Source organism: Martes martes, assembly GCF_963455335.1.
Source record: "Martes martes genome assembly, chromosome: 7".
NCBI lineage: Eukaryota > Metazoa > Chordata > Mammalia > Carnivora > Mustelidae > Martes > Martes martes.
In genome coordinates this window covers 94,059,759-94,082,741 of record NC_137894.1, presented here as the reverse complement: position 1 = coordinate 94,082,741, position 22,983 = coordinate 94,059,759, and the positions used below count along the sequence as shown (strand labels likewise).

General features: G+C 35.0%; 1 protein-coding gene across 1 annotated transcript in view; it reads left to right on the top strand.

Annotated features, from left to right (window-relative positions):
- MDGA2 (MAM domain containing glycosylphosphatidylinositol anchor 2) overlaps positions 1-22,983 on the top strand; it is an 857,254-nt gene that overhangs the window by 603,969 nt on the left and 230,302 nt on the right. The window contains exon 7 of the mRNA XM_080808952.1: positions 6,018-6,347. Within this exon, the coding sequence (XP_080665078.1) occupies positions 6,018-6,347 (330 nt within the window). The remainder of the gene's footprint in view (positions 1-6,017; positions 6,348-22,983) is intronic.

Here is a 22,983-nt window from a genome sequence, read left to right as displayed (position 1 = left end):
TTGCAGTGTGCATGTTATCATGTTCAAAGCTCTGAGAAGTTCCGCAAGAAAGCAAATTTTATTCATATAGTCAGTCGCCAAACTTTATTTGTTCTGCTTTCTTTTAACATGATCCCTCTTGACCTTTTTCTGAAATAAGTTTTGGCAAACACTATTTCAGATAATATAACTGTGCTTAGATATCAGTTTTCTTCATTCTTTCATCTTTCCTTAGAAATGATTATCGACTGAGCTCTAAGGCATATAAGCCCTTTTGCATGAAATTCAGGCTCCTTCCAAAGGAAAGATGAGTAACAGATATTACATTCAACAGCTGACGTCCCTGACACATTATATAACTAGGATACACAACTAGCTAGTCAGCGGCCATGATGGAATGAGGGCTCCTGAGTTTTTCTGTACAGAATCCCCTTCCTTGCATACATTCCTATATTAATAGTTTATTCATCAAGTATCACTGTGTTTCCACAAACAAACAAACAAAACAAACCAAAAAACCTGAACCTTAGAGGACATGAAATCTCTTCTCTTTTCTCTATCCTGTTCCTCCTGTCCTGAGGCATCTCAGAACACAGGACCACCAAACAAAAAGAATTAACATGAACATATCAGACTGAATGGAAGTGATTGGAATTTGTAAAGTTAATGCTTTGAAATGTCAGCTTTAATTAAATTTGTCAAGTTTAATTAAATTTGACAAAAGATCTTGAATACCAACTCTAACAAGGAACCAGCTTTAAATTTTGGGACAATAAGGAAGAGTAAGGATGGCCCCAACTCCCTAGGTGTTCACAGTCTCCTTGAAGAAAAAGACCGGCATCTAATTATAACAGGACAAATTATGTATACAGTCATTTACTATTTCTTAATTTGCTTTGCCTACATAATTTCTTTCCAACTGTTTATTCAATTTGGCATCATGTGGGACTGGCAAATACTCGTTTTCCACTTAAATATTTGTATTGTCTTTAACAGAAAATAAGTAGAAAATCAATTTTTTATTTGATGATGTGATTAATGACTTATAGATCCATTTCTCTCAGCAAAATTTTGTCAGTCATCATGTGATCCAAAATCCTATTGATATTATAAGAATTGGTGTGGTTGGAGATTTTTAACTAATTTAACTACTTAGAAGAGTGGGCAGTGGTCACTCTGTCTCTAAAAGATGTTCTTAGCAGAGGTTAAAAAGCTGACACCTGATATTTTGCATCTACAAAGAGATGCTTCCTCATTAAAATTTAAAACATGTTCAATGTCATTTAATTTGAATTCACTTTATGTCCTATCTTCAAATCATATTTTATTATGGAACTACTGTGGGCTATATAATTGTAGAATATTTGACAAACAATCTGTGCATTTAACAATTTTAAGTCTATAGTTATAAACAGGACACAATCTCATAGCCTCGTCTTTGTGTTCCTCTGCATTGAGCTTATATTCCTGGAAGCCATAGGTGTAGTCCTTTCCAAAGCCAGTAGTATCTCTTCCAAAGATAAACTCAAGAAGTCATATAGTTTTAAGTAATGGAAGTCTTCTTCAGAATTGTAGACATTCATAGGCAAAAATACACTTTCACCTCTAGGGGAAGGTCCGCAGCAAGTCCCACCCAGATCTTTGCAGTGGCCTGGCTCTGATTCACCAGCTTCATTCTGTTCACAGAGCACCTTTGAGTGCAGCTAGACTATTCTCACGAGTAACTTGTCAGAAGTGAATGTGGGCCAAGTTTTTATTCAGTTCTCACAATATTAAAAAACCGGGGCTATGGGTTATACGGCAGTGTTTCTAAACTGATTACCCAAAACAGAGGCTCAGCTTGATGCCAATTCTTTACATGAACTGGCAGACTAAACAAGTACCTTTTGAGGTTCATCCATCATAATTTATGATACATTAAGCTAAATCTAATGTTCTTTCAGGCTGGTGTTGGGGGATTTTCAATAGTCTGACTAAGAAATTGCATTTGAGGAAAGGGATTTCTCCTTTCTTTTTCCATAGAATTTCTTTAGTTCTATAGAGTCTTGTTATGTCTATTGGATCCTTGTTATACTCTGGTACTAATCGCAGATTGATTCTAAGCATTTGAAATCTTAACTGGTTAGCAGGAAATGACTTTAAATTAACATTGCATGAACTATTGGAAATTGTTCACTGAAAAAGAGTGTTTAATTATAAACGAAGGAACCTGCTTCCCAGTTGATTAACTATATTAAACACTTTATATTTTCAAAGCTCTACACTATTGCTAATAAGCTGTTTCTCACAATGGGTCTCAGAGGGAGCCTAATACTATCACCTCCTATTTTTATAAATGATGCACTTGACCCATAAAAATGAGATTGCCTATATTGGACCACATAGAAATGAAAAACTAGACTTAGGTTTCAAGATATTAATGTACCTGTGCTTAGTTGACAGAGCCATGCTTTTAGGTTTCTGAACAGCCAAAGTTAGAAAATCCAATAAATTTAACTTACTAGAGATGGTGACATGCACGCTTGTGCATGCGTACACACACACACACACAGTATTTCTTTTTTCTTAGAACGCTTCTGTTCCATATGCAGAAATAGGTATTCTGTTATGGGGTAACATAAAACAAACTCAGTGAGTTGGCTCTCCAGTCAAATGATCCATGGTGCTTATTCTAATGTTCCTTAACTTTAGCGTACTTGCTACACTGACTTGTCCTTTTTTTCCTTTTTAGAATCTGTCATTTGGAAGACTAATGCGATTGACACTGGCCAAGTTATAGGTGGTCTTATACTGAGAAAAACAAATATTTGTAGCAATGTGCTCATTTTAAAAACCCACTTGATTATGGTGCTTATTATTAAAAATAGTTGTATATCATATTGAATTTTATTTATGGATTATTAGATTTATAATCTTTAATTTTCTTTTACTTTGGATTTTAAAAGTTATTTTCCATTAATAACTGATGGAACTGGGTGGCTCAGTGGGTTAAGCCGCTGCCTTCAGCTCAGGTCATGGTCTCAGGGTCCTGAGATCAAGCCCCGCATGGGGCTCCCTGCTCAGTAGGGAGCCTGTTTCCCCCTCTCCCTCTGCCTGCCTCTCTGCCTACTTGTGATCTCTCCCTCTCTGTCAAATAAATAAATAAAACTTAAAAAGAAAAAACAGTTTGTAACACAAAATATATATTGTGATTTTATTTTATTATTATTATTTTTTAATCCATGGCTTTTGGATTGTTTTTGTTGTTTAAGTCTAACTAATCTAAAGAGTTTTCAGTTCTCTCAATTGCAATATCAGTTTAATATGTCACTGTGCAGGGAGCAGAGCTAGACAACAGTAACTGCCTAGTAAATATGGTAGTCACTGAAACATCAGAATTTTTTGTTTGTATATGGCCACTAACATAATTTTGAAATGAAATGTATTCTAAAGGTACCCCACATGAAACTATTAATAAATTAATATATATATTTAAACTTTTAAAATTAAGAATTGTCTGTTTACAATTTTTATTTAGCCATATCATTTTTCTATAGAAACAGTAAAAGGAAAATTCTTACCAAATAAAGGAAAGTCGTTTGAATATTATGGTGTTAACAAAAGTAAATGCCCCTGGGCATACTGGTTTTTTAGAATTATTTTTTAAAAAAGGAAAAAAAAATTGCATGATACGGTTTACTTTGTGTGAAAAAACTTTAATTGCCAGGGTGCCTGGTTGGCTCTGTCAGTTAATCCTCTGCTTTTGGCTCAGGTCATGATCCTGGGATCCTGGGATGGAGCCCTGCCTCTGGCTCCCTACTCATAGGGAGCCTGCTTTTCCCTCTTACTCTGCATCCCTCCCAGCTTGTGCTCACTCTCAAGTGCTCTCTCTCTCTCAAGTAAATAAATAAAATCTTAAACAAAAATAACTTTTATTGCATTTGAATTATATATGCACAATGTGTTACAGAAATTTAGTATCATTTGGGTTGTCATATTTGATATCAATATTATCATTTGAATATATCATTGAATTGTATATGTGTACAATATTATATACCAAATACAGTAGCCAGTAGGCATTTTCAACACTTTTCTCTTTCTAGATACAAAGTCCTATTTCAATCCCAATAAAAATATAAAAATATGGCACTGGGTAACGGGATGACATAATTTTTTTCCTAATTTCATCCATCTGTCATGTACTGATAAAGATATGGCTAGGAATAAATAAGGTTCGTAAGTGTCATTTTAGTGTGGAAAAATATAACAAACAATGATATGAGAATGTGATTTAAATATTTGTCTTTTGGTGTGTTCATTAAGATTGAAGTTTTGTGCCTTTTCTAATATTTTTTAAGATTTTTAAGTAATATCTACATGCAATGTGGGACTCCAGCTCACAACTCTGAGATCATGAGTCTCACGCTCCACCAACTGAGCCAGCCAGATACCCCTTCGAAACAATATTTTAAAGGATTCTCTGACATTCATATTCCTTCAAACTTCTAATATTTACTACCAATGTAGAGTGTGGTTTTTCTAGACAAGAGTATCATAAATATCAGATGGATAAAAATCAGATGGATAATCCATGAGTACAGAATTTGCATATGAATACGTAAGAGTAAGGGTTACGTCTGCTTTGTTCATCATGTATAATCAGGGCCTTATCTAATACCTCATCATGAACAGGAGCCCTATAAATTTTTCTTGAATAAAAAGAAAGACATAAACATCATTTTTGATGCTCATTTATCTCTCCTCAGTAAGATGCAAATAAAAAAGAAGATGAAAATATTTGGGGCTGATGATTAAATTAAAAGCAAAAATTTTTAAGATTAAAACTTATTATCTCTAGTGCTTCTTACATAGTTCTTCAGATTGCCATGGTACTTCCGGCATTAATGGGATGAACTAAGGGAAATCAGGTTAAACTCGGGAATGCAGTTAAAATGGCCTCCACTATCTGTGGATCTTCTAAATTCATGTAATTTCTGCCAATATGGTTTGATGGTAAAAGTGAATGGACAATATTTTATTCTGGTAATTATCTTGCTATGCATATGCTACACATTGTCGTAGAGGGATATAAAGTGATATTGAGGGAAAGGGAAATAGGTAGGATGTTAGTAGAGAGAAGAATATGTATATAAGAATCCCTGTCAGAAGGAACATACCCTATCCTTCATTGAGTCCTGTAGTATCTATCATTCAAAGTTCAGAACTGGTGCCCTTAGGAGACCAGTAGACGCCCCTCCAGAAGCCTCTGGTCATCGTTAGTGCTGACCCAGGCTGTGAGAACAGTATTGACCTTGCACCCAGAAAGCACTACTGTTAGAATACAGACACAGCATGTTTTCCAAACCATCTGCCGAGAGGTTCTTCTAGCCATCTGCACGAGAGAGCCAGCAAACTGTTTCAACTGGAAACATCTATCTGTGGTGGAATAGGACAGTCACAGCAAATGTTTTGAAAACAGTTTTCTTTTTCAGTTCAGATTATTTCAGTCCATGAAAATGCCTTATGAATGTGAACTGACTCAATTCTTCCCAACTAGTTTTGGTCAGCACGTAGATAAAATCGTACAAGAGTTTTCTGTAATCTGACATTTGTGCAATATGTGAGTTGTCTGGGAAACTGTGCCTTAATTAAGGGATAGTATAGATATCAAATTGGGCTTAATGATCTATATTATTATTTTTAACTCTAATATTAATGATGTTATATAAACAAGTTGCATCATTTGTTCAAATTTCAATGGCAATAATGTTTAAGTATGATATAGACTTAAAGCATCTTTTATATCACTGGAAGATACTACCCAATTTATAAAAACCTGTGTTTAGAGTCTCTAAGTGACTTAGGTCTTCAGATATTTCCAGGTTATTTGAATGAGGTTTATTGACATGCACACTGGTCGGAAATAACAAACATATATGCATTTATTTTATTTTATTTTGTTTTACTTTATTTCAGCTCAGAGATGACTACCTAAGTAAATGAATCTCAACATTATGGAAGTAACACTAACTACTTATGGAATTTTTATGTTGTAGCATTAAAAAAAGGACGATTTTGGATCACACCAGATCCTTATCACAAAGATGACAACATCCAGATTGGGCGTGAGGTGAAAATATCTTGCCAAGTAGAAGCTGTTCCTTCTGAGGAGTTAACATTTAGTTGGTTTAAAAATGGCCGTCCATTAAGAAGTTCTGAGCGGATGGTTATTACCCAGACTGATCCAGATGTCTCCCCGGGAACGACAAACTTGGACATCATTGATTTAAAATTCACGGATTTTGGGACATACACATGTGTAGCATCTCTGAAGGGAGGAGGAATATCTGATATCAGTATTGATGTTAATATATCCAGCAGCACAGGTAAGAAGCATATTTGTGATGCAAAATGTGTTCATATTGAGAATAATTTCTTTACGTTTAGCAGACAAGTCTTCAGCCAAGCTAAGACCATTCTTATTCTTTAAGTTTCCTAAAACCAAAATCTAACATTCTGAATGCCCAATAAATATCATGTTAAAAGACATTGCTATTTCTATTTTGATTTAGATTTACATGAGATTTTATAGAAATACTGCAAATAAAAGTAATAGCATTGGCTTTGATAGGTATAGGCTTCCAGTTTTTGTTAATTAAATAATAACTTTTTTAAATTAACTAAGAACCCTCTATAGACTCTAAAATTATATTAATAAAGTTAAACAATGAATGCTTAAAGAGCTAAGACAATTTTGGAAACGTTAAACAAACAAAATATTTAATCCTAAGAAGAAAATACTGAGAGATAATTTAGACGTACTCAAATATAAGATTTATAAGAAATATATTTTCCACCAACAAAAACCAATGATAAATGTGTTAAACTTGTAATCAGATGTGACTTTCTGAAGAACGTTATGACAGAATCTCTTCACAATGAGATTGAGTAAAGAAAAAATATATTGGAGTGAAATTCCTTCTTTTAAGCTTAGAAATGAAAAATGTGATCCATTTTCTCCCAATTAAATGTACATTTGTAGATGAGGTAAATTATAGGATTATGGCATGGGAGACACACGAGCTTACCTATTAGGATGTTTGAAAGCCTGTGATTCTGTGAACTGTCATCAGTGTGCCTCCAACAACACCAAAGTAGCTTTATTTGTTTTGCCAGCTTGTTACCAGAGTGAATTTCAATTTAGTATTTTTATATAATTCAAGGGTGAATAATATGTTTGAAAACATAGAGTGCCCATGTAGCCAGCAGACATACGGTTTTGAGAACATTTAAACAGTTTTTCCTTCCAGTCAGGTGGCATTTTGACTCTCATTCGGTAACAGATTGGCCTGTGATTTTGTGTCTTCTCATGATTCTAAATTGCAATGCACGCTAGATTGATTTTACTCCTGTTGGGATTTAGGTCCATTCTTCAGGCTGACCAAATGTGCTTACTTTTCACATTCTGCATTATTTCTAAGAGATAATCCATTTTTATCAGCTACCTTTAATGTAAAAGGAGGTTAGAGTGATGAGAATTACTTGTGTTTGGACAGATACCCTTTTCTAGGAAATAATAATAATAATAATAACTATTTGAATAGTAACTATTATCTAACCTTTATTTCCAAATCAGTGCTAGCACTAGGAGATGGACTCATTTCAGGATATCTAATAGGAAGCTCTTGATGTGCATGTTCGTCATTCGTTGAATTTTTCATTCAGTCAACAAATATCCATTGATCGCCTACATCAGTGTGTTAGGTGACATCCCACAGTGACATTTCCTGTCAGAGTGACAACAGTTTTGTAAGATCCAGGATTATCTGTCCTTATTTATGAGTGACGATTTTCCAGAATTACAAGCATTGCTTTTCTGTTTGCTTGTTTGCCTGTTTTGTTTATTTATTGCTGTTGTTTTCGGAACCAGTGACACAAACCCAGATCCAAAGAATCCAGGCTGCTTTCAAAACAGACTTGTCTGATGGTAGCATGGTTCATTAAACTGAGATGAAAGAGGGAGCATAGAATGAACAGAAGAAAGGAGCATTATATAATATCTACAGAATTAATTCTAACATGCATTTTTAAATATATGACTTACATTACCCACTTCAAACTATGTGCTATAAATGGCAGAGAAGATAACTAGCATTGATTCATGAACTTTCTAAAAATCCTAAAAGAAAAATGCCAAAAGATGACCAGAAAAGCAGAAAATATTCGAGAAATGCCTCTTAGTAATGAAAGTTTACTTGTAATAAGTAACGTTTCTTAAATGATTATTTTGTCTGGTTACCAAAAGTAGCAATACCAGAGACAAAGAGATATATGAAGTCCTTCTTCAAAATATACCCCTTCGCTGCCCCCTCCCCATCTCAGACAGACTGGTTATTATCTGTCTCCTTGTTGGAGTGGAGGCTCCCTGAAGGCTGGGCCTTTGTCAGTATTGCTCATTGTTGCAATCTCTGCATCTGGAACAATACATGGCACTTTGCAGATACTCAGAAAATAATAAGAAGTGAGCTCATTTGTTCACATAAATTCCCTTTCTAGGTTTTCTTTCCTCCTTTTGACTCTGAAAGATTGGCATTTGGTCTCTCTCTTCCTGATCTTGTAGTTCCCCACTGACTTTAAGGAAAGTGGTTCAGCACACTAATTTATACTGTGATTTAAGATGTTATCACTCTTAGAGGCAAGAAGGGCTCCATCATTTGTGGTGTCCACTGAAAATATGAAGCAGACCTCTTGTTCAGAACTTGCCAAGAATTTCACAATGGCAACATCAAAGCATTAATTTAAGCGCCGGGCCCTCCCAAGTTAATCTGCATAGGGGTCATGGTCATCGGGCCGGCCTGTGCAGGGGACTGTATTCTGATAGAGAGGGCTAAAAAAGAGGTTTAATCCAAAGGATGAGTCACTGAAGGCAATCACATATTCTATTTTTATGCCCAAACTAGCTTTGGTGTTCTGTTTTGATTACAGTAGAATGGAATACCAGATTATAGTATAAAGATTTATAGATCTAAGATTCTGTGATTCAACTGTGGTCAAAAAAATTATTTTTATCCTCACAAAGTAGAAGACTACACTTAAAGTGGTACTTTAATATGAAATAGAGATATTAGAGATATTCTGGGGGGTAGAGTTTGAACAGTGAGAATAACAGGCTTTAACATGGAGGAAAATCTTGGACTCCATTAATTCTGTGAACTACACAGTACGATTCAGAGGAAATTCCCACAGATTGGGCCAGTAAAGTCAAATAGAAGGAAACTACTCTTAAGATATAAGTAAGTATGTGGGGGACTCTTAGATTCTGGATTTTGCTAGTTGTATCATTACTATTTTAGAGAATTTGGAATTGACCAGGTGGTCAGTGATTTTCTTGTTAAATGTAATCTATATATAGAAAATCAGTGATTTTCTATATGTTAAATGTAATATTTAGGGTGTTTGTCACACAAAATCTCACATTGTAACCTAGTTGCTACTGTGTACAAGAGACATACATGAAATTTATTAAGATGAGGGTGAGGCCCCGTAAGGCACTTCTGCCTAATACGGTTAGAAAACTATTTTTTTTATTAACATATAATGTATTATTTGTTTCAGGGGTTTACAGGTCTGTGATTCGTCAGTCTTATACGTAATTCACAGCATTCACCATAGCACATGCCCTCCCCAATTTCCATCCCTCAGTCACCTCATCCCTCCCAACCCCTCCCCTCCAGCAACCCTCAGTTTGTTTTCTGAGGTTAAAAGTCTCTTATGGTGACTGCCACATCTCTAGATATGATTTTGAGGACTTTTAAAATTAAAATATAAAATATCTCAGAAAGGTAAATCCTAGTTTACAGAATTCTTAATATTTAAAAAAAATTATTATTTGATTTTATAAAAACTAAAGAGGAAAGCTACATGTATTTTGGAGTTTGCCTCAACATTTGAGTAATAAAAACTATGATATGTGATTATACATTGTATCTTATTCCCACATTAATTCAACATTAACTTTTTTTCCTCCTAACTCTGTAAACATTCAAATTATTTTATTGTAAGCATTTGTTGTTTTGTCTGTTCAAAATCCATGTTTTTGGTAGATTCTTCTGCTGAATTATTGCTCTATTTCTGGCCCTATGTCATATGATGATGGACAAATAGGCCTTGTTCTTAAGGACCTTATTACCTAAGTTTTCAAATTACTTAGTTATCAGATGACTTAGAGATAAGGCACAATCGATGGTGGGAGGGAAGCTCTACTTAAATTTGATCAGACTTCTGTAGGAATGGTGAATGCTTTCTTCGGTATAGCCCAGGAAAGTTTCAGAGGAAAATGGCATTTGAGTTAGATTTTAACGGAAGTAATATTTTAATAGTTACAGTGGAGGGAGGGGATAGTTGTCAAAATCTACAGGATGAAGAAAGTCCCAGTAATATTGTGTGATTCTTCATGTTCTGCTTTTACCATAGGATTAATATTAATTGATATTAATATAAGCAAGTTTTATTGGTTTCTTTCAACTTCATTGCTATCATTACTAAAGCTACATTTTACCTGGCTAGGCTGCAGATAACTTTAAAAACCACATTGTAGTAATTGTGAATTACCACAGTAATTTAGTTTCACTTAATTAATTAACTGAACTAATTAATTAATTTCTAGTAACTTGTCAGTTAAAAATAAATATACTGAAATTTTGCACCATTACAATTCAATTTTGTAAAATGAAAATCTTCCACATATTTGCTGAAAAAATGCATGCACATTTAAGACAAAAATTCTGGCAACAGTTAAAAATCAATTCTTAAATTATTCTCACCTGATTGTTATTCATTTGAAAAAATATAATTGTTATCATAGATATTTAATTTTCAGAAGGCTTGCTGAAAAATATTCCATTGCTTCCTCCAGTGTGGTTCTGTGGTGAAGTCCTCAGGTGCTTGTTAGCTTGCAGGCCCTCGTCTGCATGACCTGAGAGACTTGTAGGTTTATAGGAAACTCAGAAGCATCTGGATCATGCTAGAAAATATAAACTGTGAGACTGGGTAGAATTCCGACGTGAGACATCTGGTGGGCAAATAGAGCAGAAAACTAAGTACAGATTTGATGATCCTTTTTTTCCTCCCTTGTTAGAATATAGGAGCATTTTGTATAGCAGAAAATTGAACTAGATTTAGGGGGTTAAACCGAAGGCAGCAACAGAAGCATAGGTGCACAGAGGTGACCGATTGAAAAAATCAGTTTGAAGTTTTAGCTTTGCTGATGAGTACCTGACTGGTTAGTATAATCGTGACAATTAACAAATGTTTGTACAAGTATTCATATTGGTGAAATAAAAGTTCTTGATAATGTAGGGATAGGGTATACAACTAATAAGAAAAGTCAATGAGCTAGAAGTCAAAAGAAAAATGACTAAGTCTAGTTCACTGATTTGGTTCTTTGCCCTTTTCCAGTTAAGGAAGAAGAGCAGCTCATGAAATTCTGATTAAAGCTGAAGTCCTATGGAATGACTATAGATGAATGATAGATCCTTTTATGTAACAGGACACCATAAGTAATACCCACACATGTCAGATCTGACTGTGCTTTGCTCAGAGGAAGCTTTCATGCAGTCAAAAGTTATGTAATTGCTTCCTAAGTTACCGGACCCAGAAAAAAACATTTTCTTCCTTGACTCCAAAATTATGAAGTTCAATCCATAACCTCTAAATTAATGGTGAAGAACAGAGGCCAGCAATCTTTTTCTATAAAGGGCCAGATAGTAAATATCTTTAGCTTTGTGGGCTACGTGGTTTCTGTTGCTACTATTCTACTCTGCCGTTACAGTGGGAAAGCTGCCACAGACAATAAAATGAATGAGCATGGCTGTATTCCAATAAAACTTTATTTACGAAATCAGGTGGTGGGCCATATTTTGTCCACAGGCCATGGTGTGCTCATCTCTAACCTAGATTTTGGAACTCTATTAAGAAATAAATAACAAACTGAACTCTGTGGAAATATTAAAAACTAAGTTAAATCCACAAATAACTATTATTTGTCTATACAATCACTATATATTTTCTAGAGATTGAGGCAGAATCTCAGTCTTTCTTTATTCCTCATTCATCTGTATATCTTATTGAGTCCCTTGTTAAGCTGATCATTGTCTGCTAGGGTGGTCCGAGTTCTGGAATTATACATCAAGGTCTCCTGAAATTACTTGAAATTGCTCAAGTCTCATTCCTAATATATAAGATTTTCTGCTGCCATTCTCTTCTGCTTGTGGCCTCTTCCACCTATCTTATATCTGTTTCTACATTTAAAATTTTTTTTTTCTTTGAATGGTTGAGAAGACAGTGATTAAAACACAACTTTAAAAAATTGAGACACCCAGAGTCTCCTGATTATGAGGGTGAATGGCTGATTGGCAACTTTTCACACTGGCCTCAGGCAGGACTGGTTCTTACAGACTTAATTTACTTTCAGTGCTGAAGCTTTCCCTCTTGGTTGACTCTTGTGCTTATTGGAAGGGGTATTATATCTCTCCTTGATATGGGCCAGAAAGAAGAACTGCATTCCGAGCAGTGTGTCAGTAGGGAGACTGTTGCTCTAAAAAACAGTGAATTAGCTCTTCTACAGTCTTCTCAGAGACTGTTCTCTTCTCCTACAGTGTTGGGACGGAAAGTAAATGTGGCTCATTTATCTTTACTGTGGTATATATAGCCTTAAATTGCTGTTGTACCTAGTGAATTTCTGAGAGAGACACTGAACTGTAACATACTGTTTTTAATCGCCACATACACAGAACATTCCTTAGGAAATATCAGGCTGTGCCTACTCATAGAGATACCTAATCCCTTTCATCTTTGCTTTCAGTAAGGGATGGTTTGACTGGTAGCCTGTATGGTGGCACGGTTATCGAATTCATATTTAGATATAGTAAATTGTACCCAGAAGAGTATTTTATTTACCTATTTGAAGCGCTACCTATTTGAAAGTAAGTTTTACTCTTTAAATTAAATGTTTTTATTTTAAAAATTATTTAATAGTTTGGAATTATTTCTTCTGCTCACTTAGGTGAATCTCATACTGTTCAGTGGCTGATGCGGGTTTTCTACAACGGAGACATGTAAATGCAACAATCTAGAAGTGTTAGGAGCGGCTAGGGAACTTTTCTGGAATCTGTGTTTGTATAACTATTATGGCTTTTATTTAGATTGTGTGTTTAAAATAATAAAAGAGAAGTAGTAGAAATAGCAAAGTTTTCTAAAGATATTTATACTCACTCTTAAGTAAGTTTAAGAAAATATCGGTTGTCTGCATCAAACATTATTATTACCTGAATTCCGTTTTATTATTATTGTCATTTAGTTTCAGGCACCATTAATGGAGATTTTAGGTTTTGGACTTAACGTCCAGTTCTGTGGTGTCTTTGGTAACAACCATGCAAATAGTCAAAAAACCCTTGGTTGAATGTTTTCAAGGTAAAGGTACCTTCATAAGGCTTACCAAGTACCATATTAAAATGTGATGAATGACCTAAGATAAAAATTGTTAAATTATACAAAATTGAGGCAAAGACCTTTACAAAAACCTGAAATTTCTGAAGTTTTCTTAATGGAGATAGGAACGCCACCACAAGAAATGTACACAGTATCTATGGCTCACATCATAAGTGTTTTTTTCCTTCCATCTGGTATATCTGACCTTTATTTCACAATTTCTCAGCCCTAAAGAAACTGCCCTGAGTGGAGGAAGGTGGAGGCTTAGCAATTTAAATTTGAAAGGCAAGGTCAACTGACAGGGCAAGCAAGAATAAAGCCAAGTGTTCTAATATGGCAAAGAGAAATGAAGTAGAGCTGTCATCTGCAATTCTGGGATAAATTCATGAAACATAGTGCACATTCAACCCAAAAAAAGTTTTATTTGACAATCACGATAGGAAAGGAGATATTGGAAGAAATAAAAATTGGTAGGATCTAATTCATAATTGATTTGATATCCTAGTAGAAATACACTCGAAAAACTTTAATAACAGATGAAGTCTAGTGTTGCTTTACCAACTATCAGAGAAATATAGAAACATGTCGAAGGAAACGTTTGAATCTGGTCAGCAAGAGTTTGATGGAGCAGGTGGCCTCTGAGCTAGATGAAAGATTAAAGGGGCGCCTGGGTGGCCGAGTTGTTAAGCATCTGTCTTCAGCTCAGGTCATGAGCCAAGGGTCCTGGGATCTGGCCCCACATTAGGCTCTCTGCTTGGCAGGAAGCCTGCTTCTGCCTCTCTGCCCCTGCTTGCGTTCCCTCCCTCCCTGTCTCTCTCTCTGTCAAATAGGTAAATAAAAATCTTAAAAAAAAAAAAAAAGAAGGATTGTATGTCACTGTATCTTAGAAGAAAATGAATATAATTCAATCTCATTCACTCAATCAAGAATGACACAAGAATTTTATCAGGGGGGCAGTATGATCAGATTGGTGTTTGGGGGCCTATTCATTGGATGAAACTTCAGAGATCCAAAAAGAGATAGAGAAAGAAGGGTGGAGAGATGAAACAGCTTTTTTAAGAGATAATTTTTATCTCTAAAAAATTTTTTTAGAGATAATTTTTTTAGAGTGAGAGCTGCACGAGCTAGCACAAAGAAAAATTTTACTAGGAAGCGATAAGGCAGTGGAGATAGGCAGTCCTTTATGGATGTGTCCTGAGAGAAGAAAACAGAAGCCTTAGGTAATAGAAAAAGCAGGAGCTTAAATCAGGAAGGTCATCTGAGAAGTCCGTAAACCTCTTTGCATCTTAGATTCCTTATCTCTCCATTATAGCTTTGGGATATTTTTAAGGAAAAGTTTGAGGAAATAGAATGGAAAAAAAGGAACATTAAAAAACTATACAGATTGTAGAGTTGGGGGGAAGGACTATTTATTTAGCTGAAGAGATTGATAGGAATCAGATGAGGCATTGAGGAGCACTCATAACCTGTCCTGTTAAGGGCAGTTTAGTCAGTGGCCAGTGGTCTCAAGTCAGTGTAAGAGTCTGACTGACATCAGGCAGTATTTGTCATGAGCATGTCCAGGGCTTATGAACTTAGAGCCAGACCCATTTTTACCACTTAATAGCTTTATGACCTTAGGTCTGTCTGGACCTCAGAATTTTTCATTGGTAGAATAAAAGGATCAACTGGGTAACTGATTTTTAAATGGTGTTCCAATGACAACTAGGGATTTGGGGAAATATTTTCAAGGGCTACTGCACTGCAGAGGAACAGTAGATAACCATAGATAATTTCCCCCAGCCCCCCCCCCCTTTTTTCCCAACTCCATCCAGAACTAAGCATATATCTCTCTTATATTAGGACTTCTATGTAAGATTCTATTAAGACAAAGATTCTGACCGAAATTGACACGCATATACATGTGCAAATGGTTTAAACACACATAGTTGAAAACTATTTGCTTCTGTAAGTTCATCCATCCTTTCCAAAGTATATTTTGCATCTATGATTCCAAAATGTTATACCCCAGTTGTTTAGAACATGGTAATGCCACATTCTGAGTGAGAGATACCAGGTTTTGGGAGAGGTTTGAGAGGACAGATTCATTTGGGACCACTTATAGCTGAGGGGTTGGTAAGACATCCTTGTGTTTCTGGTGATGGATTAAAAAAATCAAGTTTGATGACCACGGGAAAGGTCATGAGTAAAACACGATTTCATAAGCAGTTGCAAAAATATACAGGTTGAAGGGTTGGGGGGAAGTGGATGAGCTTACCTAAGAAGAGATTATGAAGCAAAGATAAAAGATATCCAAGGAAATGGTGGGAAAAAAGCAAAAACCATGAAGAAAATGAGAAAAAGTGTGGTCAATGGAAATCACAGAAAAAAAGAGGTCCTCAATTTGTGTAGAACTGGGGAATATCTGGGGGGAAATGTATGTATTTGCAGCATCTTTAGGGCCTTCATCAGCATGAAGAGGCATGTGAAAGATTACATTTGATACCTTAATAATGATGCATGATTTCGATAATGGAAGCAGCTCTCATTTTCCTTCAAGTGAAAGTGTTGTGAATTGAGGGAGGGAGAGAGGAAGGGTGGGATGGAGGGGGGGAGATTTATAGAAAGTAACATTTACACTAATTCTCTTTGCAATAAGATCATTTAAATAGGGAATATTTGAAATGTTTTTAGTTGGCCTTACTAGTAAGTATAAATTGTTTTGAGAAGTATGGATTTTATCATAGTTTTTGCTATTGACTTTTTTTGAGAGGGAATAATGCAAAGATTTGCTACATTAAATTAATTTCCTATTTTCTATAATTGTTAAACATTAATCATGTTTGTAATTAGAATTTTCTCACTTAAAATTGAATCTCTGTAATTATGGAAATTAACATTGGGTTCATAGTTTTTCTCCAGTTATTCATCTTAAAATGCTCTTCTTTCCCCCAAATATCAAAACAAAGTTTCTACCTTACAGGTTATTGTTTAACAGTAGTTAGTTAGCTATTGTGTAATTACTTTTCTATGTGTTGAATATTTTCTTCATTTGGCAGAGTTAAACACTTTTTGGAATTCCTGGATTACATTAAGATAAGAACATGTCAATGAGAAATACGAAAGAATATCCAATTTATGCTTGCTATACTCTTAATCCTTTTAAAATGCAAACAGTGGGGACACTGGAACTATTTGAATTTTAAGTCGGTCAATACAGGTTTCTCTAATGAGGACTGAACACCATTAGTTAGTTTCATAACTTGCATTTAAAACTATAATAACTCTCAATAATTTACTAGAGTTAAAGACTTTTGACAATATGTTCATTAGCTGATGAACAATAAATGTCTCCATCAGATTATTATTTAAGAATGGAATATAACTTAAGGTATATTATTTAAAGTCATAGTACCAAAATTCACTCTGGATCTTTTGCCTATAGGAGAAGAGATTTGTGGGAAGTAACACTGTATGTACTATTTATGTAATTATGATCACACTTCAGAATTTTAAGTTTGCAGATGACACTGCCAATTTACCATTATCAACTAAGGGACAGAGAAGTGAATAGAAATAGAAATGGAGACTAGGCCCCTAGACTTCATAGTTTGTTCACCATTTTGCTTGTGGAGCAGAAGCTCTAGAATCCTAGATCTTTTGGCATCAGAACAATTATTTTAGTGATTTAATTTGTTTGTAGTATGTGGTTTCATTTTAGAGTCTAGAGTGTCTTAAATGAAAGCTATTTATTTCAAGAGCTCTAAAACAAAAAATTAGAATTACCATTAGTGCAAAGAACTTTCCCCAAAGAATATGCATACAAATGAATACATTTTATTAGCAAAATGACCTCATTAATTTTCATAGTCTTAATTTCTCATCCTTTACTATGGCATATCAATGAAGTTAGGAAAGAGATTATATAAATTTAGAAAATCCTTACAACTGGAATTTTGGTGATGTAAATTTGGGATATTTATGAATTATATCTGTTTTTAAAATAAAAGATTATTGGGGCAGGTCGCCAGACACCTACTTTGTAAGACATTTTTAAAGTATTTCTGACTGTCTCATTTACTGGCATGGTTTTTAAATATTGAAGACATTTCTTGATTACCTAATACCTTTCATTTTATAGAGAGGAAAATGGGCCCAAAGCTTAGGTACTTGCTTACTTCCTATAGCCACATTCTGAATTAAGTTTACAATCTCAGATTCAAAATCCAGTAGAAGAGCTTGCAACACACTATACAATGTCATGTATCATAAATGGATATTTCTCCGTGATTCTGAATTCAGTTACCCTCTTTGATAAGGGCTTTGCATGGAAGGATCACTAAAGACAGGTCTAAAAATATTCCAGAGGGATTCAGGTAACATTCTAGTTGGATCATGTGACCATGTCATCTGTTGATGACGGAGCACAACCATCTCCCCTACTTTGAGAACACCACTCTTAAGAGTGTTAGGATGCTAGGTCCCATTTACTAGTTTTATATTCCAGTCACAAAAGCCGAGTGGGACCTTACGCTAGTCCAACCAAGGCACATAGCTTGAAGAGTATTCATTCCACCAAAGAACACCACTTTCAATATTATGCTAGGTTAAAAATCCTCCTTTGTAGCTCAACATAATTACACTTATCTTATCTTCTGGAGAAGGGTGGGCCCAGGGCTTGGGTTTTTAAAATACTACTTAACCACATCTGGGATCTGAGTGGCATAATTTAAACACTAATGGTAACTCTAGAATATACATTAAAACTTACAGCACACAAACATGGATCACATTGTTTATGGTGAAGCATTTTTTAAAAATTTTATTGCAGTATAACAAAAGCCCAGAGAAATGCATGAATGTCAGCATGCAGCCCAGGAGCGACAACACATGTTATATAACCACACAAGATTTAAGAAATAAAGCTTTACTCTATGCTGAAGATTCAAAGTAAATTATAGACCACGTAACACAGAATACCTACTTACAAAAACAAACAAACAAACAATAATTAAGAAGTTTGGAGTGTTTTTATATTCCAATTGCTGGGCTAAACATTTTATTTATTTTTTTAAGATTTTATTTATTTATTTGGAGGGGGCATGAGCAGGAGGATGGGCAGAGGGAGAGGGACAAGCAGACTCCCCGCGGAGTGGGGAGCTCCACACAGGGCTTGATGTGGGAGTCCTCACTGGGATCATAACTTGAGACAAATTCAAACGCTTGACCGACCAAGCCACCCAGGCGCCCCGTGGCTAAACACTTTAAAAGGAGAACTTCACTGAATCCTCAGAACACCATTTGAAGTAGGTTCTGCTGAGATTATACTCATTTTACAGATGAGAAACCTGAGCTTTAGAAAGCATAAGTTACTGTACTAGGTCTCAGACTTTCTAAGAAGTGCAGAAGGTACTGAACATAGGTCATTTCTGACTGTAGAATCCAGGTCCTTGACAGAAAACACACAGCCTCTCAATGGAATGAATGAATGCTGAGATTTCAGGCTCCTGAGATAAACTGTGAGAAAGGTATTTTTGATGAGTGAATTCGTCTCAGAATTCTCAAATCATATTGTGTCTGCCTTTCATATACATCTTTGACTAAACGACTGGGGCTTAAGAAGTCCTGTTAGTTCAAAGTCAGCCTAAGCAGCAGCTTAGAATCAGGACTGAAAGCATTAGAAAAGGGGATGTGACCATGATTTGCAGGGAAATCGCAGAATGAAGGACACTGGGCTGCCCTCAAGTGCCTGACAGGCAAATACGTCAGTATTTCCAAAATTTTGGAGATGTTCTCTCAGTGATGACTAAATTAAAAAGACGTGAAATGTGAAGCATATCATTACTCTTTAAAGAAAGTTTCAATGTACAACATGAAATATACTGGTAATTTAAATATGTGAAGTAGCAATAATAAAAGGACAGGCAGTTCAAATATCTGCATCTAAAATGCATTTAGTATGAATTACAATCCACTATACATGAAAACATAAGTAGTCCACTTTCACCAAGTCTGTCTAAATAATACTTGTAAACAAAATATATTTAGTTGACATTTAAGCAGAAATATCCTTGCTTAGGAATAAAATGCAATGTAAAACTCTATTAATAAAATGGTACTAAACTCTATTTACACTCACATATTAGCTCAAAATGAGTTATGTATCATTCCAATCAATAGCATTATATGAGTTTTTATGTGGTTTTAAAATTAGGCTCATATTTTTATCGTATCATTCCATACTTCTACAGACTGCCAGAAGGGATCATAAAATGTGATCATGCATTGGTAGAGTATTTGTTCATAAAGTATTCAGGCGTTATTAAAAAAAAAAAACAACCCTCCTCCTATTTTTTAATTGACCAGTTAGTTACCTACTAACAGATCTGTTAATTAAACCTCGTTTGCCCTAAAGAACATGTGGCCTTGATCTGTTGATGGAACATTGTGTTCACTGGTTATTTCATTTTGCTCTTGACAAAGTGTGAAAGAGCCAGCTTCATTTTATGTCAAAATGTTTATTAATATGGCAGTAGTGTCTATTTTCATAGGATAAGGCATAGTCAGTGATACACAATCAGTGGTGTAATTAGGGAATTTGTAAACCACGGGCATTGTCCAGAGTGAACATTTATAAGGGGCCTAACAATGTCACATGGATTCTACAAGTAGACAAATGGCCTTTTTATTATAGAAGCAAATTGATTTTTCTAGCCATTCTGCATTGAAGAGTTTACCACTGTGAGCAACAGTTGCTGCTCTAGAAAGTAAAATAAATTGTGGATTGCTTTAAAGCATCTTTCTTTTGCTATGCTTTCATAAAATGCATTTGATATATAATTTATAGCTTATTATCCTTTTAATTTAGAATTCCTTCATCCACAGGAAAGCAGTCACATAATTAACATGATCAGACAGTTCCTTTTTACTTACCAGTCCGTGGTTTTCATGGCAACACCCTGACCTTTGTGAAAATGGACAGCACTGACATTTTGTCATCCTCATAAGGGAGGAATAGATGTATTTAGGAATGTCTGAACCTCTTTACTTCATAGAAATAGAATGAGAGCTGGGATATCTGTATTACGTGCCATTTTAGGTTAATATCCAAACACATGGATCAAATTATTGTGTCTAATGAAAGAAATTTGCTACCTTCTTTCCTTCGATGGCAGTGGGGGAGACCTCTATTCAGATTTTTTAAAAGTTCATTCCTGTCCTTTCCAAAATGTTGTCTTTTTCAAATAGTGTTTTCATCTGAAATGAATATATATCCAATGGTCTTGATCGTTTCCAGGAAAAGAGAAAAGAAATGCATATATATCTCCAAAACACATGACAATGGCAATGTGGTTTATTTATACATATGTAAATATATATATAATATAATATATTACTTATAAAATATTTCTTTGGCCCTGTGTATACCCATGTCCAATACTTGAGACATCATGGGTATGAATAAAGTAAGACCTTTGCCTTCAGTATAGAAATATATGTACAACAGTAGAATGTAGTCATTGATATCACACCAATAAAGGGCAATGATAAGAAAACATAATGATTAACATATATTGAGTGTTTACTATATGCTAGACCTTGTGCTTAATATTTTATGTATATTATACTGTTCAGTCCTAAAAAATGTGAAGTTGCTACTATTACAGTCACTTTCTTTAGAGTAAACTGGGAGACACAGGTTAGAGAACTTTCCCAATGTCATACACTTACTAGATGATAGAGTTAGGATCTGAATGTAGGCTTCCAGACCTGAACCTTGCTCTTTACAAGAATATTACACAACTCAAAATACTTCATGGTTCAGGGAATACTCTAGCATCCATTATGCCATTGTATCTTAAATTATCATTAAATTCTCCTTTTCATCAGGCTTCTATACAGATTAAGAGAATAGATTAAGATGACCTAAAATTGCAAAGCTGGAAAGTGGCCTGGGTTGAACCCAAGTAAAATTTCTATTATTGTATACTCACAACTCTTTCAAACTCTCCATGCCCGCTAAAAAGGGGCTTCTGATTTAAAAATAATTATGAACAATTACCAGTTAGAAAGGGTCTTCCCAATTTATCCATTTCCATAATGCATAAGTGCATTTTTTGAAGGTAGCAAATGGCTTCATTTATCTCTTGCCCTCGGTCTTAAGGATATTTATCTGTTGAAGGGGCTCTAAAAGGTGTGTTAAAATGAATTGGTGTTAGCTCTAAAATAACACATAAGTTTTCAGACATGCAGTGCTGCTTCTGTTATTCCCAGGATGTTTGCTATTGATTTAAGAGATAGTGCACACATATAAATGCATTTGGATAAACCATTTTAAGAGCAAGTAGGCAAGGACACAAATATGTTACAGAATATAAGAACTGCAGGAAATTGGTGATCTCTGGGTTAATTTTATAACACTCTCTCCTTGTTATTTTTAGTTTCTATAACAAATGTTTAGAATGCTGTATTTAACTTTTAAAGTTGAAATTCTTATTCAATTGCTTATACCCAAATAACTCTTGTTTTCCAGCTTTGCTCTGCATTATTAAAAAAAAAAAAAACCTACCAAAAATGAAAGGGAATTTGAATAACAGAAAGTTAAGTTGAAGAATTAGTCCCCTACTTCCAGAAATGGTTTAGATTGCATATCTCTTTATCAAATAATCTACTCATATTTTAATAAAGAACTTAGTACTTTATTTGATGTTTTAACTCTTAGAATACCTCCCTGGTTGTTACAGAAAAAAAAGTAAGTGCTTCTTTTGCAGTCCCAATTTCTTTCAATATTCTCAGTCTAGTCCAGACTCCTATCTTGCTAAAATTTTAGAATAATTTGGGTGACTAGCAAGCAGAACTATCTTGCTCCTGTTTTTTTCTTAATTTAGTTTTTTTTAAAGGGTTTCTACATGAGAAACTTTACATACTTAATCTGTGGCCAGTTATTTCTATATTTCAGTGCTTGAGAAACACATGCAGTAAGTCAGGGAAGGGAAATTAAAAACAGGGGGGGAAAAGGGTATGCTTTCATGTCTTTCTCCAGAGGTGAGTAGAAAATTATCTTTTTGATATAGACTTATCTTAATAATTCTAGAAGATATTTCCTTCTAAGCTCACGTCAGAAAAGCAAATTACATGAAGAGCCTGACAATCCCAGGTACTTGAAAACTACATTTAACCAAATGCTACATAAGCAGCCCTTCGCTTAAGTTCCCATTCACTTACGTATTTATGAGGCAGCAAGAATGGAACCTGTGTTTCTTTGCAACTGGCCTTGTAGTTTGTGTAGCAGGGAAAATATGAATGCCACTTAGAGAATGATTTTCTATTTTGTTCTTTCATCTTACACTTTGTGTTCTATCGAATCCCTCAGAGACTATTCTTGTGCCATAGCAACACCTGCTGGGAGAGGGAAGTTGGAACAGCCACACTGTTGCCTGCCAAAGTTGTTTTCCTGATTGAATGGCACTGCGTGTCTCCCATCTTGCAATACTAAACCCTCCAGAGTTGCTATCCGCCAAGATCCTGCCTCTCCCCATATGTTTCAAATGACTA